We start from the raw sequence: 15,571 nt of genomic DNA, 5'->3' as shown, positions 1-15,571 counted from the left end.
GACGGTGATCTGTCAACATCAGCCATAATATTCTCCTATTGCTGCGTGCTGACGGGTGGCGGGAGCGGCCAAGCATATCCGGCACACATAAGAAACTCTCACCTGGACGGTGGCATACTGCTAAGCTACGTCGGACGTACTGGACAGTCTCTCTCGATCACTGGCGAGTTGGTAAAAAGTCTGGAACAACGGTCGAGCTTGATGGGATGATCCACCGACTTCGAAACTAGTGCCACCCGCAGGCAATCATGTTCGTACAAATTATTGTGATCGTATGAAAAGCGCCGCGATGATAGGCGATCGATTCGGGCGGGTTTCCAAATAACTGGGGTTAAATTACGTAGGAATCCCGACGGACCTTCTTGTCCAGGTAAGGAAAGGAGGGGTTGGCCGGTGGATCCGAGAGGGAGAGCGTCGGTAGTGGTGGTACTGCGCTGAGAAAGGAAGGGCAAAGAGGGACAAGGAGGGGACCGAGGGGTAAAGTTGGCATCCGTCCGTGGTCGCCGGGCTTGATAACGGAAAAAGTGGGTGGCGGGCAACAGAGAGAGGGAGAGGAGGGGGAGGGGGAGTTGCGAGGGAGGGAGAGAAGATTACTGCGTAGGTTCAGCTGTTTCCCCTCCCTTCCGAAATTGAAGGGAGATCAGAAAATAATTCAAAATAAAATAAAATAAACCCAAATCCACCAAAATCTGGAAAAAAAAAAAAAGAAATCAAAAAAAGAAAAGAAAAAAAAAGACCACCGACCAGGAACATCATCACCGCCCCCCAAAAATGACAGGGAAAGAATGATCGATAAAAAAAAATGATAGTCGCGATCAAGAATGATTGCATGGAATGAGAATGTACGGAGTACCTGAGGGGAGGAATCCGTGGAAATGAAAGGACCCGACTTCACAAATCACCTCGTCCAGCCAGCTTTTCCGTGGCATTTGATGCTGCCGCATCCTTGTTGGAGGGGCAAGGGGGGGCTGACGAGGGGCGAAAAAAAACAATTATTCTTACCCAAAAAAAAAAGAAAAAAAAAAAAAAAAAAGGTTCGGACTGTCTGGAGGGGCTAAACTGCGAGTGCGTGTGATTGATTGACTCTCAGCCAAAGTCTGGCAGCAGCCTATCCCCAATCTTCCTCTTCCCCTCCGTCTGTCCACGGAGCATGGAATTATGAGTTCCATTGCCCTATCAAGTCCGCGTCGTTGCATGTAGCCTACCGGTCCATTAGATCGCAGAGGAAAGACAGGACAGAACATGATCTGATCTTCTTTCGAGGGCCCCGCAGCCACCTGCGGCGTCCCAAGATTATGGTTCTGCGCTGTCAGATAGGGATGGACGATAGGGATGTGATAGCAAAGTGATGGTAATTTCCTCCGTAGTCTGCCCAAAGTACCTCGGATCGGTGACCGTTTCTTTGTCCACGGATGTTGGATGGCATAACTACACTACCGGAGTATGTGAGATGCTCTTGTATGGCTAGTTATACCGAGTGGATTTATGCCCGTCCTCGATCCAAACAGAGTTACATACCATACCGCAAGAAGTCGCCCTCATGCCGAGCCCCCCACAATGAAACATCAATATCAATCATGGGAATCGTAATCCCAATCTACGTACTCCGTAGCATCGTCCTGCTCAGCCGACTAACCCGTCGCTCCTGTAGAAACCGAGCGAGGGGGGCCCGTCACTAAACAGGGATGGAGGAACTAGTATCTACGGAGTATAGGTGGAAAAGTCGCGGTGGATTCATCGGAGTCGGACCCTAGCCATGCTTTTCAAGGACCCTAAATGCCGTAAGGAAGGGATTTTCATTGTTTGAACTTTCGGAGGCAGCAGTAATATTCATTTTACGGAGTAATGGGTTGATGGGTTAATGGTTGGCAATGGGTACAGCGTATATCGAATAATTCCAGGTCCAGGACAGATGACGGTGCTGCCCAATGTTCATGCAAGTCGCTCGGTATTATGTGCAGAGAGGGTTCTGAAATCATGGATAGAGCAGAGGGAAGGCCAATTGGCCGTTGGATATTTTTATTTTCAATTTTTTCTGGGACTCGTCGACTCGATACTCGATAGAAAAGCTGTGTGTGCTGTGGGTAAAAAATAAAAATACCCAGGGTGGATATTAGAAACATGTGCTATAGCAAAGGGCATTAAGAAACCAGAAAAAGAAAAAGGAAAAAGAAAAACAAAAAAAAAGAGACCAGGCCTATCAGACTCGCCAACGACCAAAACCAGCAATTTCTGAACGAATGTCTTTCTAGACCAGACCCTCCCCGGTTGACCCGGGTTGACGGGTTCGAAAGGAAAAATAAAAGCGAGAAAAGAAAAGCAAAAAAATAGAAGAAAAGAAAATAAAAAAGAGGAACTAAAGAAGCGACAAGTCCATGTGGGCTGGCGGTGGGCTGGGCCGGGTTTGTTTATACATACAGTTACGGCGGCGTATTAGTCGTACGGAGTTACGTGGACTAACCGGGAGGCGTTTAGCGCCGGACGGGCGTTAGTCAGAAAGGCGGAGACGGCGTATCATTGGCCGCGCGGGGGACCGGGCGTGGCAGTAGGAGCTCCAGTGCGTGGGCGCGGCGGGTGCGCTGGTCAGGTCGTTTGGATTCCCCTCCGTCAGTCCCGCCTCGACAGCCCCTCTTTCTTTCACCACCACTTGCAACTTGCCGGCTGCTGCGCTTCTCGCCGCCCAAATCGCCAACACCGCCGCTGGACACGACCGCCTCACTGTCGCGATCGGCTTCTGCCCACGACCGGCCGCCTTTCGTCGCACCCGCTGCGCTTTTGCTTTCCCCCCCTCGCTCCCCCTTCGACCACTTCCTCTTCTTTCGCGACTTTCTTTTTCTCCTCATCCATTCAACATCCCCCTCTTCTTTTCTTCTCTTCCCTCCCCCCTCTCCCTCTCTCCCTCGCCCTTCCCTTATCATTCAACATCATACCCTCCCACGTCGTTCATCTGGTTTGGGTGTTTTCTCTTAATTCTTTAGTATTTCCCGGTGGTTTATCAGCCACTTCGCTTCTCGTTTTCTCCCCTCTTGAAATCCGCCTGTGGCTGGATCCCCCCTCCCTTCTGGAACCACCCTTTTCCTCCAACTTTCCCCCGCCCAAGGAATGATCAGACATCCAACCGAACTACTGTCGTCGACTCGTCTTCAGAACCGGTGTGAACTCACGAAAGGGACGATACCGCAATCCTCGCCGTTGTTGTGCTGAGAAGGAATCGGTCGTTTTTGCTTTCGCTCTCCCGCTCTCTAAGATATGGCTCCAAGCGCACCGAACACGGCCAGCAACTCGCCGGCCAAAAAGACATCAGTACCAGAGAAGAAGTACAAGTGCCAATTTTGCAATCGCGCCTTTAGCAGAAGTGAACATCGCAGCCGACATGAACGTTCGCGTAGGTGAACCCCAACGCCCCTCGTCTTGCCTCCCCGCCCCTTTTGTCTTTCTTGTTTTTCGTTTTGGGCCAGTCTTTTTTTCGCGATTTTGTATTCTGCTGGCATTGTCTGTTATTTCTCTTTTCAACGCAAATCGCCATTATGAGAGAACCACGCTGACTCGAGTGCCGTCGCAGATACGAAGGAGAGACCGTTTAAGTGCTTGAAATGCCGCAGTACATTTGTTCGTCGAGACCTTCTCCTTCGACATGACCGTACTGTTCATGCAAAAGATGGTGGGATACCGCTTGTTTCCGAGGGACGTCGTCGCGGTGGTGGTGTTCAGAAGTCCTCCCCTGCACCTGCCCCGTCGAAACCCTCGATCACAATCGATCCTGCCACGTTAGAACAGATTGAAGCAAGCAGTGATGGTATGGTCGACCTTGAAACTGCAGCCATGTTGATGACAGATTTCCAACATAAGGCCGCAGCCGCTGCTACCGGTCAGACCAACGATCGCGCTGAATCGGATCGCTCCTTTTCTCCCGGACGCGGTTCCCTGCTAGAACCCTCCGTTTCGTACCTTTCAGGCAACGCAACTCTTCCCCAAATGCCGTGGGACACTTTGGTCTCCCCTGCTGACACGAAACATTTCGCGTCCCAAGAAAGTGGCTCGGACTCGCATCAGCTCTCCTCGGTCATGGAACGACATGGTGCCGTGGGTGAAGCGCTTGCCCCGTCGCTGAACTCCCTTGTCAACTCGCTGCCCGTGTCCGGAAACTCGACACCCAACGCGTTATCCCCGTACCCCTCCATGACTGGTCCCGTCAGCCCCGTGAACTACAGAAAATCCCCCGGCCCTAGCCAGGCCCTCACGCTGCCCAAATCCCCCCAAGTCGCAAATGAAGTCGAGCGCAACATGATCTTGGAACGCATTCGCAACGCGGATGCTCTCGGCTCGCTACCCGATCACTTCCAACTTCCATCGACGGCGGCCCTGAACAAGTATCTCTCGACGTATTTCAACCTTTACCACCATCATCTGCCCTTCTTGCACCAAGAGTCCTTCAAGCCTACTGCAACTTCGCCCCCCCTGTTGCTCGCAGTCCTCTCCATCGGTGCCCTGTACACGTTTGAGCGCCAGCATGCATTCATGCTCCACGTCGGGTCGAAGGTGCTCGTTACGCAATTCCTTCAGCACAAGGACAACTTTGATTCGAGGAAGTGTCCGTTGTGGGCCATGCAGAGCTCGCTTCTGAACATGATCTTCGAAAGTTGGAGTGGTGATCCCAAGGGTCTCGAATGGACTTGTTCGATCAAGAGTCTGCTCGCTAACATGGTTGCCGGAAACCGCTATCAGCTCAAGCTCCGCACCGAAGCTCGCGAGGGAGCTCAGCCTACCAGAGAAGAGTGGATCGAGGACGAATCTTGCCGTCGCACGTACTACGCCGTCTACATTTTCTTCGGCATGCTCACGTTGACCTTCAACCACACCCCGGCTATGAGCTTCGATGAATTTGACAACCTCGAGCTTCCATCCTCTGAATCGTTGTGGAATCTCGATGTCGCAGATGAGGAAGGCTGGCGCCGCAGCCTGGCTTCCTCGACCTCGTTGACGGTCCGCGAAGCGCACGATTGCCTCTTCCAAGGCGAGCAGACTCGCTACAGCGCCTTTGCTACCCGTGTCTTGATCAATGCCCTGTTCTTGCAGGTCTGGAACCACAAGAGAAGCTTTGAGGCCCTGCAGGATGTGGTCACCGAATACAAGCTTCGACTGGCGTTGGAGACGTGGGAAAGCTCGCTCGAAGTGTGTGAGCCCGAGACCATTGTCGTGCCCCTCAGCACTCCTCAGAACGGCCACCCCTTGATTTTCAACTCGATGGCTGTCTATCGCAACACGCGCGCTCGCTTGGAGGTTGACCTGAAGTCGATACAAGAGGCTTTGCGCTACCACTCGCCCTACGAGGTTGCGGCTGCCATGACTGTTGCTCGGGAGAAGGTCAAGCGGTCCCAAGAAATGAACAAGGTCATTCAGTCCTGCTTTGAATGCATCGAAATCGCCGCCATTCAGGGAATTAACTGGGTTGCCAAAACGTCCGCTACGAATTGGAGTGTGGAGCATCCGCTCTGTGGCCTTGATTTGATGGTCATTCTCAGCCTCTGGCTCTATCGCCTGGAACATGACGAAGAGCCCGCTACTGAGGCGGAGGTGGCCATCTACAACAAGGTCCGGAATTTGTTTGATGACGACGCCGTTGATGCTTTTGGTAAACTCAGCTCCACCGTCGCCCGTGTATGGGGTAACATCCTAGACGGCGTGGTAGTATGGGGGTAAGTTTTCATAATTCCCGTCTGACTGAAATCCTCATGATCATCTTACTAACTGGTCTTTACAGAATCACCAAGCTGATGGGCGAGTCGTTCAAACTCCATTCCCAGGCCCTTGTTGGCTACGAAGATTCGTTGCGCGTTGGCAAGGATCAACCTATCCACCCGATGCCAACCAAGACGCTTGCTAGCGTTGGAACAGCTTACTAGGCTTTCTGAAATTGCCTGTTCCGAAACACTTCACTTCTTTTGGCCTCTAGTCATTGGTGCTCCGGCACCAATGTCTTTGGTCCACTTTTATCACATTGATTATCACTCGCTATCCGAGCTTCAATAGCTCTCCTCCTGGGACATTGGTGAATTTTCGGGGTTGTGGTTGGGAGCAAAGGAGCGAGCATGGGCGGCAAAGTGTTTTCTTTTTCCCATCTGGGAAAACCTCATGATCTGAACCGCTGCATAATGCTTCGTGCCGGTGTTGCCTGACTGCTTTTCTTCTTTGCGACGTTTTCTCTTCTTCTCTTTCTTTGCGTTCTCCTGATTCTTCTCGTCTTTTATCTTGCAAGAGCTCACAGGAGTCCGGTGTGGTCACTTTTCTTGTTTTTATGGGTTGTTCCCCCTTCAAGGCAACATCTCGACACCCGGCTGGTCCTGTGTGTTCTTCACTTTAGCACTCGGTGGAGTTGTTGCTTTTCTCTATATCCATTTCTACACTATTAATTCTTAGTGCCCCTACTTCGACGCATCCAGCGTGTTTGGTCAATTTGCCTGTCGATTTTGTCCCCGGACCATTTTGATACCTTGCCGTTTATATATTCATTTCTACCGTTTTTAAGTCTTCTCTTCAAGTCTCTCTTTTCTACTCCACTTTTGATTATCATTTTTCTCTTTTGACTTCTGCTTTTAATGTATGTGATTTAGAACCGTTCTGAGTTTATGTGTTTATGCCGTCCCCGCTGTGTTTATTGTTTGATGTCTGTTGTCTTTTTGATCTCTTTTACTCCTCTCCACCGTGATTCGTTGCATTTGTTTTTGCCTGCATGCATGTTTCGATGTTTTGGTTTATTAATTTTTATCTCTTTCTGTTGAAACCTTTTCTGCGTTGATAATGTTTATCTGCTCTTTTCTTTTACTGATTGCACATGGTTTGCGTTGTAGTACCCTGTACTATAAGTAATTCTAGCACAAAATACAAGTTGGTTTGGCGGGGATAATTTAGCTGTTTTGTTCGTGTAGTGTAGTGTAGTCTTGCATTTCTATTATCATTCTTACAGCCAACATTAGGTATATTAAGTATATTATATTGTATAGAATCTTGTCCATATGGTCTTGGCCCGGTCAAAGGAATTGGTCATGACGCACATACAGGCTCTACAAAGCCCAAAGTCCATCGCAAAGACCCTACAATGATGACGAAGAACCCGAGGGCGACGCCAATGCTACTGATCCCGTACACATAGGCGTGGCGGCGACGACTCAGTCCATTCAGTTCCGCCACCCAGGTGCTGATCGTGGTGGCGGAGCCACAGAACCCATCCATGACGCCCTGCAGCACCTGACAGCTCGTGAGGATGGACGAGGAGGCGGCGCTGGACGAGAGCGCGGTGCCTAGGCCGTCGACGCGCTGCAAGTTAAAGCACATGGCCAGAATGATGGTGCCGCCGATGTTGACGGCAAAGGTGCCGAGGGGAAAGGTGGGGATACGGGTGTTCAACAGCAAGGAGACGTAGTAGCGTACCAGACAGCCTAGGGGCGCAAAGACGACGGCGAAAATGGCCTGTCCGCGCCAGGTTTCCGGCGAGGCAGCGTGGCGATCCGGGGGCCAGATGGCCATGAAGACGGCGCCCAACCAACATCCCCAGCCGAGGCAGACGAACAGGGGATCCAACAGTCGGCGGGTGAGGCGGAAAGGGAACGCAGGGACGACGGGGTCCAGGGCCAGGGCCAGATGCGCGCCGCACACGAGCGCGCCTAGACTGAGGGCGACGGTCACCAGGATGACGGCGACAAGGGCCATGAAGCTGTACCCGCCATTGCGCGAGGCGATGGAGGGAGCGGACGGGTCGGCGAGGTCGTTGGAGAGCGCAAGGAAGATGTCGCGGATGAATGAGGAGAAGGAGGTGAAGCTCCCGCAGAATCCGGTGGTGAGGCCGATGTACAGGGGGATGGTCTTTTTGACGGATTTGTGCCGTTTGGCCTGCTCAGTCGCGTCACCAGGGTGGTTGGCGGAGATGTCGTCGGTGCCCCATTCTTCACGAAAGAGGTTCTTGTCTTCCAAGAAGAAGCCCATCAGTAAAGACCCACCCACGTTGGCCCAGAGAACACCGGTTACGACGGGGGCGCCGGGATAGACGGTGAGGGCCTGCAGGCCAAGACGTGCCAAGGTGCCGAAGATAGCGAAGAAAACGAGGTAGGAGAGGGTGTAGAGTTGCGTGGCATGTTTGGCCGGGGGCTGGGCGCCGGAAGGCTTGTCGTTGGTGGGAGGAAGAGAGTCGACCTGACGCTGCGCAGCATCCTGGATGGGAGGTGGTGCGCCGGTGTCAAGGACGGCGTTGGCATTGGACATGGCGCATCAGCAGTTTCGGGGAGCAAACAGGTGAGGACGCCATAAAAAATGAGAAAAAAGAAAAAGAAAAAAGGGCGATGACGGAGGTTTCGCACTTAGCAGTCTAGCAGTCGGTGTTACTAGTGGATGGCAAGTGGGTCGGTGGAGATCGATCCATGGAGATTGGAGTGGGCTGGGCTGAGACTCAGCGATGTATACGGAAGGGAGCATTGGATGGACGATGCAGACTGCAGACCGATTGACAGAGAGGAAGGAGAGAGGAGAAATGAAGAAAAGGAATGTGAGCAGTCGTCGGGCAGGAGTACTAAGCCGGCAGGTGACCTCCCCTCTTTTCTTTTGTTTCCCCTCGTCTTCGTCGCTTCTCCTCCTTCCTCGTCTCTCTCTACCTCTACCTCTCTCCCTTCCTCTCAATTTGATCAACCTGCCTTCAATCACCATCAAACCATGCCGCTTCCTGCCAACGTCCACGTCTCCTCCCACCCCTGTCTCCAGGCCAAGCTCTCGCAGCTGCGCTCCAAATCCGCCTCCACCCGCGAGACCCGCGACCTCGTCCACGAGATTGCTACCATCCTGGGCGTCGAGGCCTTTGCAGCGAGCCTGAAAACCACCCGTCGTGGAACGGTACCGACCCCATCACCATGCCTGGATCCAGCTTCAGCCAACTGAATCATTTCCTTTCCCCGGGATTTTCTAGGATCAAACCCCGTTAGGCTTCGAATATGAAACCCAAGATATCGACCCCGCCAACGTGGCACTGGTGCCCATTCTGCGGTCAGGGTTGGGCATGACTGAGGGTGTGTTTGCACTGTCTATCTTCTGCCTGCAGCTCTCACTTGCTTTCCGTTCAATTACTCAATCTATCTATTAATCAATCCATCGTTGACTGACTTCTCCACCCCTCTTCCCCGCATCCCAGCCATCAACAACCTCCTCCCTTCCTCTGTCCCCATCTATCATCTAGGTCTTTTCCGAGAGAGTTTCTCCCTCCAACCCGTCGAGTACTACAACAACCTGCCGTTCCACCGCCAGACGTCAGACACCAACACGGCCGCCGCCGACATCGCCATTCTCCTGGACCCGGTCATCGCCACCGGGGCCACCGCCGAAGCGGCCATCCATCTGCTGCGCGAATGGGGCGTTAAGAAGGTAGTGATGCTGGGCGTTCTGGGATCGGAGCCCGGAGTGAACCGTGCCATTCAGGCCTGGCCGGAGGGCGTGGAATTGTGGGTGGGTGCCGTGGATGAGCAGTGCAATGAGCGCGGCATGATTGTCCCGGGACTGGGAGATATCGGAGACCGACTGTTTGTTGCGATGGGGAAGTGAAGCAAGAATGAAAACCGACCACATATATAGATGATATATACCCTAGTATGGATAGGTATAAGCATAGAAGTAACGATCAGAAAACGTTCATACAATGTCATTTGCCTTCATCCAGCCATTCACATAGCATATGCTCATAGTCATAATCATAAGAAGAAGATAACTAAGCCCCCTTAACTCCATAAACCAAGACAGAAAACAAACCCCTCTCATCGAGACCCCTTCCTCAAATTCTCCATCTCCATCTCCCTCTCCCACCTCAAGCTCGCACTCGCAGGACCCCGACTACTGCTCCCTCCGGCCCCCGTCATCACACCCGGCGCCACGGCCACGCCGCCAAAGTACCCCGGCAACTCGGCCCTCTCGAACGGCGCGATGCGCTCCCGATCCATCATCTTCTCGTGCACGCCGCCTCGCCCGTGATGGATCCCTTTAGCCGTTAGTTCCTCCCGGCGGATCTTTTCGCGCTGTTCTTCGCGGCGCTCGATTACTATCCGGGAGGTTAGTGCTGACTTCTCTGGTGTATGGAACGGGTCGCAAAGAAGTCGAAGAGCCATATCATATCCAGTACTCTTCAGGACAGAGCAAAGGTAGATAGATCGGACGATAGCAAGCAAGCAGGGAAGGGGAAGCAACAGAGTCAACAGGTACAGACAGTACATACCCCGCCAGAGAACAATATACACCGCCATCACGACAAAGCAAGCGACCAGGAACCCGAACAAAATGCCGAGTTCGTGGCCGAGCGACGACATGGGCGTGTACGGGGGGATGTTGTCGGGCAGGTTGGTGGATGCGATTTCGCGTTTGAAGACCATGTTGGTTCCTTGGGTGGGTTTGTTTCTTTCTTTGTGAGGGGAGGGGTTCGAGGGGTTTGTTTTGGACTTGGGTTGGTTTGGTTTAGTTTGGATTGTTTGGGATGGCTGTTGGGGATGGTGATAGTGATGTTGAGGTTTGATATTGACGATGAGGGTGGAGGTAGGGTAGAGGTGGCTGGTAGAGGGAGGTCTTCGAGTGGTGAGAGATGAGACGAGATGGAGGATAGAGACCAAGAGGGCAGTATAGGGAGATGAAAAGAGGATAAAAAAAGAGCCGAACCGCGAAACGACTCGGCTGGACTCGTATTTCTTCAAATCCGGGGAATTTCCTGCAGGCTAAACCGCAAAGGGAGCGACTGCGTACAAAGAGAGTCTCGGCGCGCGATGATTGGCGGCGAATGGAAATGGTCGAAGGATCAAAGAAAGGACAGGAAAAGATATTCAGATCATCATGCATAAATCTCAGTACCTAGACAGTAGATACAGTAGTGAAGACAATAGCCACAGTAATAGTAACAGTATATAGACCTGAGCCAGAGTCTGTGTCTCTGACAGGACGAGGAAAAGAAAACAAATAAAGAGGTATCATATACACGTACACCAAACGTCACCAACCCTGTGTCTATACATCAGTCAGGTTGGGTATGAGAACCAGGCTGTGCTGATTCTGAAGAAAAGAAGAAAATAAAGGGGGAAAGGTGTATCAAAGCAGGAGACCCCTGAACCTACCCCAGATGGATCAGGGCCTCCGATCAAATGCTCGCAATGGTTGCAAAATACGCTCGTAGCAGAGACCTAACAACCGCAAGTCACGATTGCCAAGTCAGTCATGAAAATGAAGAAAAGATGAAAAGATGAAAGAAGAGAAAACTCCGAATGCAAATCCCACGCCAAGATGGGCCAGACCGCAAGTATAGACGTATGCGACGTATGCAATGGGGAAGTGTCGAATCACGGACACGAATGCAATGAGAATAAAAAAAAAAAAAACGGTTCCAGCGAGATGAAAGGTCCTTCTCGGCCGCGATCACCCCAGCATCACGGCAGCAAGTGCCGTACAGGTCAATCCAATGGCCATGCCAATCCATGGCGTTTGGCCAAGGGTTCCTTCACTCCGTGCTCGTAGCGACTTTGTCACGCCCGGCGGGGCAGCCAACGCTCTCAGCCCGATATTCCCCCGCGAAGGCTCCAGCCATTGATCGGGAACTGTCGTTGGAAGAGGGTCCTCCGCGGCAACGGTGACCGTCACGTCGGCCGGTTGTACGGCAGCCGGCTGCATCTGGCGAGCTTGGAACGGCACGGCGAATCCATGTTCTCGAGGCGAGGGAACTTGGACTTCTGGCAACGGAGCGGGCGGGGTGGTGTTTGGCACCGATGGACTAGGAGCGACGGCGGGTGGTATTTGTTCGGTCTCGACGGCGAGGCCCAGCGTCGTCGGGACGAGCGATAATAGGAGATGCGAGGTCTTCATGCTGTTATGGAGTCGGAGCAGAGACAAGTGGGAGGAGGAAAAGACGGTCGCAGCGAATAGCTCCACCAACCACTTCAGCGGACAGCTTCCTTTGGGGGCGATGGAGCGATCACCGGCGACTATCTATCTAATCGGGGTGATTCAGAGATACGAGATCGCGAGTCGCGGCAGTTGGTTGTATTTCCAAGCGAGAGATTTCCAAGTTCCAACACCAAACGAGTGACCGAGGAGCCGTGAAGGAATTTGCGACGAGGACCGGATCGCGAATGCAGTGGGGGAAGAGGAGAAGGACGAGCAGAAGAGCCCCGGCAACAGAAATAAGAAACAGAAAAAGAAAAAGAAATCAACGCAAGTCGACCAGCACGAGGAAGAGAAAAAGGGAAAAAGGGTAAAAAACAAGAAAGACGGTTGGTTTCACCGTCGCAAGCAAAAGGGAGGGAAAAACGGCCAGACGCTGACAGGCCCCCGTTGGCCCTGGAAATTAGTGGAAATTTAATTGCAGTTAGTCTTTGGGTCGGGCCCACTGCGGGTCCGCTCGGCGCCAACTAGGCGGGCTGGTGATTGGCCCGCTGCCAGCCGTGTCAGCTTGGGCTGACACTAGTGCGAGACGATCCGTGTCTCGTGCCACCAGCAGAAGCTTGTCCGGGATTCAGGGCCAATCCCAGGCAGTGGAGCAGGGGACCCCCCTGGAACAATCGGCCTGGGGCGTTTCCCAATCGGGGGCTGGGCTGGGAGCAGACCGGCCAGTCAGAGCGCAGCGCCGCGAGGGTGTGGACGAAAGAGGCCAGGCAGTAATTTCCAGGTTTGATTACGCCGATTCCGTCATCGCGCGGTGTGCCGCGACACTAACAGTCAAGAACTCGCGATGGCGGACGTCATAAAGTCTTGGTCGTCGACTGGTTGACTGCAGACTCGTGGACTCGTTGTGAATGATGATGCCAGGATCTCGGACAAGTCCCGCGTGGGTGCAGGCTCCGACGCAGGCAGCCTTATGATGTACTCGCAAGCCGTCGCAACTCGGAACAGCCACGCTAATTATAGGAAGCAACCGTCGAATGATCAATCTCTATGCGGTGCAGATCATCCCACATCCCAGCCTGTCATTATTTTGGCTACTTGGTACAGTAATCACAGCATCTTCGACCAGTCGGGCGTCACCGTGAACTTGCCGCTCAGTTGCCCCATCGCCCATACTCGCTTGTCGTCCTCGGCGTCAACCTCCTCGGCATCGGGCGGCGTCGAGACGATCAGAGCCTCCTGCAGAAAGTCCACCGCCGTCGCGCGATCCAGTTCGAAGTTGATCCCTCCCCAATTCATCGACACCCGTCCGGACGCATGCACATTCAACTTCCCCACGCGCCCGGCCGGCAGCTGCCAGTCCGACGCCGTGACGATCTTGGACGGCTCTCTCGCTGTCGTCTCGTCGGCTTCATCTAGCACTTCCACGCCGTCTTCGTTCTTGACGGCTGGCTCTTGAGGTCGACCCCCACCGTTCGTAGTCGTCCCCTCGGCGCCGGGTTGTCCGGCGTTATCGGCCGCGCCCTCGGCATTATCACCACCCTCGCCGGGAACAACCAGGTTGGGAGTCATGGGTGGAAACTGCATGAGGAACAGTTGTCCCGCCAGCTTGTCTTTGGCAGTCTCGTCTTCGTCCTTGTCCTTGTCTTCTGCGTCCTTCTCCTTGTCGTCCGCCGCGGTGTCGGGTTCTCCGTCCGCCGGTTTCTCGGATTGCTCCGTGTCGGGGTCTTTCTCCGTCGCAGTGTCCTTCTCTTCCTTCTCCTCCCTCGACAGGAGATCCTTCATCATATCAAGATCGTGCGCGTGGCGGTCAAACTCCTCGATGTCCTCCTTGGTGCGTAGTAAACTCTTAGGGTCCTTGGCCGGAGGCGATTCGACGGCGGTGGAGGTCTCTCTAGAGCCCAGATTCCGGCGAACCTTCACCTTCTGGACCGGTAGCAGCCCGTCGTCGGTGATAATAGTGTCGTCGTGAGCCGCAACATCTTCCATGACTTGGTCGTCATCCGTAGGCTCTTGTTTCACGCGCGCCTCACCCTCCTTCGGTTCTTGCGTAGTCGCTTGGTCGTCATCTTGCACGAACAGAGCGTCGTCCTCGGTGGCCTGCGCCTGCGCCTGCTGCCTCAACTCGGCTGATTTGCTCGAGCTGGATTCCATGTTCACGCTGACCACACGCTCCTCGTGCTCGTGTCGCTCCACTCGAATGGGCCGCAAGCCCTTCTCGCCGCCATGCCGGTCGGCGTTTTTCACTGCCATCTTGCCCTTCTTATCCTCCACCTGAGCGGGTTCATCCTCGTCACTGTCCAGATTGATCTGGTCGATACTGAACCTCACTTCGTTGTCACTCTCATCCGACGACACGTCCCGACTCACGTGGCCACTGCCCAGATCCATAACAGATCGGCTGCGCCGCGACATCGACGAATGCCTCGAATCCTGATTCCCAAACCGTCCAAACCCACCTCGTCCGCGGCGCGCACCGCCCATCCCCATTCCCGCCCCAAGAGGTCCAGCCGAGCCCATGGCGCCTCCTCGTCCGCGCGCGGCGCCTCCGCGACCCCGCGATCCGTCATGGCCACGACCGCGCTGAATCGCCGCCGCCTCGGCCAATCGCTCCCGATGTCTCTCCGCCTCCAGCTTCTCGATGGCCTCTCGCTCCTCTTTGCTTCGTCGGCCGACCGCCCGCGGCTTGTACTTCAGCGTCGGCTTGGCCGGCTCCCCGTCCGGACCGGCAGGCGGTTTCGCGGCGGGCGCGATGCTGCCTGCGGGCGTGCGCTTTTTCAGCGATTGCAGCCGTTGCACGGGGGCTCGCGCGGCGCTCGGAGTCGCGCTCGATCGCGTCTCTGTCTCGCCGGCTGCTGCAGGCGCGGGACTGGCAGATGCGCCTTCGGTGCCTTCGGTTCGTCGGCTGGCGGCGGTGGCTGCTGCCCCTCGACCTCGGCGGGCTGCGGCTTTGGGCGGCATTGTGGGGTCGTCGTTTATGTATGGGGTTCACTCGGGGTGATTCACGAGGGTAAGAATAGGATCAGGACGGATAGAGGGGCACGGCGAATGCGTGTGTATGTGTATATGGCACAAGTATAACTTTTCAGATCATGAACGGGTCGTTGAGCGGACGGATGACTCTGAAACTCTCTCTGTCTCTCTTTCGAGAGGACAAGATGTAGGATGATCAGGTCGGCAAAGAGAGGGAGATCTTTGACAGGAATAATAGAGGAATATCAGTCGTGGAGGTAGAATTGAAAAAGGGCGATTAAAAAAAAAAAGAGAGCGTATAGAGGGGAATTTGGCCGATGGAACAAAAAAAAGACTGGAATTTGGCGGAAAAAAAGAAGCGCGCGCTTATCCGCTGCGGGGCACGTCGGGACCACGCTAGTCCGCTTACGGGCGAGTGATGTAAGGCTGAAATGAGGCATCCAACGTCTACGAGCGCCGCCAGAGCGCGACGGCCGCAATCCAGGACAGACTCAACTTCAGTCGGCCGAAGTAATAGGGCAAAACGATAAATTCACACTCTTCAAACATAGGCTAATAAATGAATGTATGTGACACTGGAACAGTGATCCGTTAAGTAGCAGCAGCACAAACGCCCCCAAAAAGTGATAAAAAGACTCGATAAAGATGTTCAACCCGCTCAGTTCAATCGCTAGACTATCCATGATAAACAAGGTAGGGTGCAGAGTGTAGC

The 15,571-nt window shown here is 53.8% G+C and overlaps 6 protein-coding genes across 6 annotated transcripts; 2 read left to right on the top strand and 4 right to left on the bottom strand.

Moving 5' to 3' along the window:
• Positions 1–3,249: 3,249 nt before the first annotated feature.
• Positions 3,250–5,903, top strand: P170DRAFT_474687 (C2H2-type zinc finger protein; the record flags this gene model as incomplete). The annotated part of the gene is made up of 3 exons (XM_024853172.1): positions 3,250–3,385; positions 3,563–5,696; positions 5,762–5,903. 3 exons carry the CDS (start codon positions 3,250–3,252, stop codon positions 5,901–5,903), a joined length of 2,412 nt encoding a protein of 803 aa, XP_024706442.1.
• A 1,052-nt stretch (positions 5,904–6,955) lies between these two features.
• P170DRAFT_436213 (FluC/FEX family fluoride channel) lies at positions 6,956–8,495 on the bottom strand. Its single transcript, XM_024849113.1, has one exon. It carries the CDS (start codon positions 8,254–8,256, stop codon positions 7,042–7,044), a length of 1,215 nt encoding a protein of 404 aa, XP_024706441.1. The 5' UTR covers positions 8,257–8,495; the 3' UTR covers positions 6,956–7,041.
• A 124-nt stretch (positions 8,496–8,619) lies between these two features.
• Positions 8,620–9,670, top strand: P170DRAFT_382389 (uracil phosphoribosyltransferase). Its single transcript, XM_024845602.1, has 3 exons — positions 8,620–8,877; positions 8,951–9,050; positions 9,173–9,670. Exons 1-3 carry the CDS (start codon positions 8,701–8,703, stop codon positions 9,577–9,579), a joined length of 684 nt encoding a protein of 227 aa, XP_024706440.1. The 5' UTR covers positions 8,620–8,700; the 3' UTR covers positions 9,580–9,670.
• Positions 9,662–10,648, bottom strand: P170DRAFT_436211 (uncharacterized protein). The gene is made up of 2 exons (XM_024849112.1): positions 10,244–10,648; positions 9,662–10,069 (listed from the first exon to the last, which is right to left on the bottom strand). The coding sequence occupies exons 1-2, from the start codon at positions 10,395–10,397 to the stop codon at positions 9,789–9,791; spliced, it is 435 nt and encodes a 144-aa protein (XP_024706439.1). The 5' UTR covers positions 10,398–10,648; the 3' UTR covers positions 9,662–9,788.
• A 776-nt stretch (positions 10,649–11,424) lies between these two features.
• Positions 11,425–11,868, bottom strand: P170DRAFT_474683 (uncharacterized protein; the record flags this gene model as incomplete). Its single annotated transcript, XM_024853171.1, has 1 exon — positions 11,425–11,868. One exon carries the CDS (start codon positions 11,866–11,868, stop codon positions 11,425–11,427), a length of 444 nt encoding a protein of 147 aa, XP_024706438.1.
• A 1,061-nt stretch (positions 11,869–12,929) lies between these two features.
• P170DRAFT_436209 (putative DNA-directed RNA polymerase III RPC4) lies at positions 12,930–15,159 on the bottom strand. Its single transcript, XM_024849111.1, has one exon. It carries the CDS (start codon positions 14,845–14,847, stop codon positions 12,997–12,999), a length of 1,851 nt encoding a protein of 616 aa, XP_024706437.1. The 5' UTR covers positions 14,848–15,159; the 3' UTR covers positions 12,930–12,996.
• Positions 15,160–15,571: the final 412 nt, after the last annotated feature.

Source organism: Aspergillus steynii (genome assembly GCF_002849105.1).
Source record: "Aspergillus steynii IBT 23096 chromosome Unknown P170scaffold_3, whole genome shotgun sequence".
Classification (NCBI taxonomy): domain Eukaryota; kingdom Fungi; phylum Ascomycota; class Eurotiomycetes; order Eurotiales; family Aspergillaceae; genus Aspergillus; species Aspergillus steynii.
The sequence above is the reverse complement of the archived record's forward strand: the minus strand, read 5'-3'. Positions and strand labels throughout refer to the sequence as shown.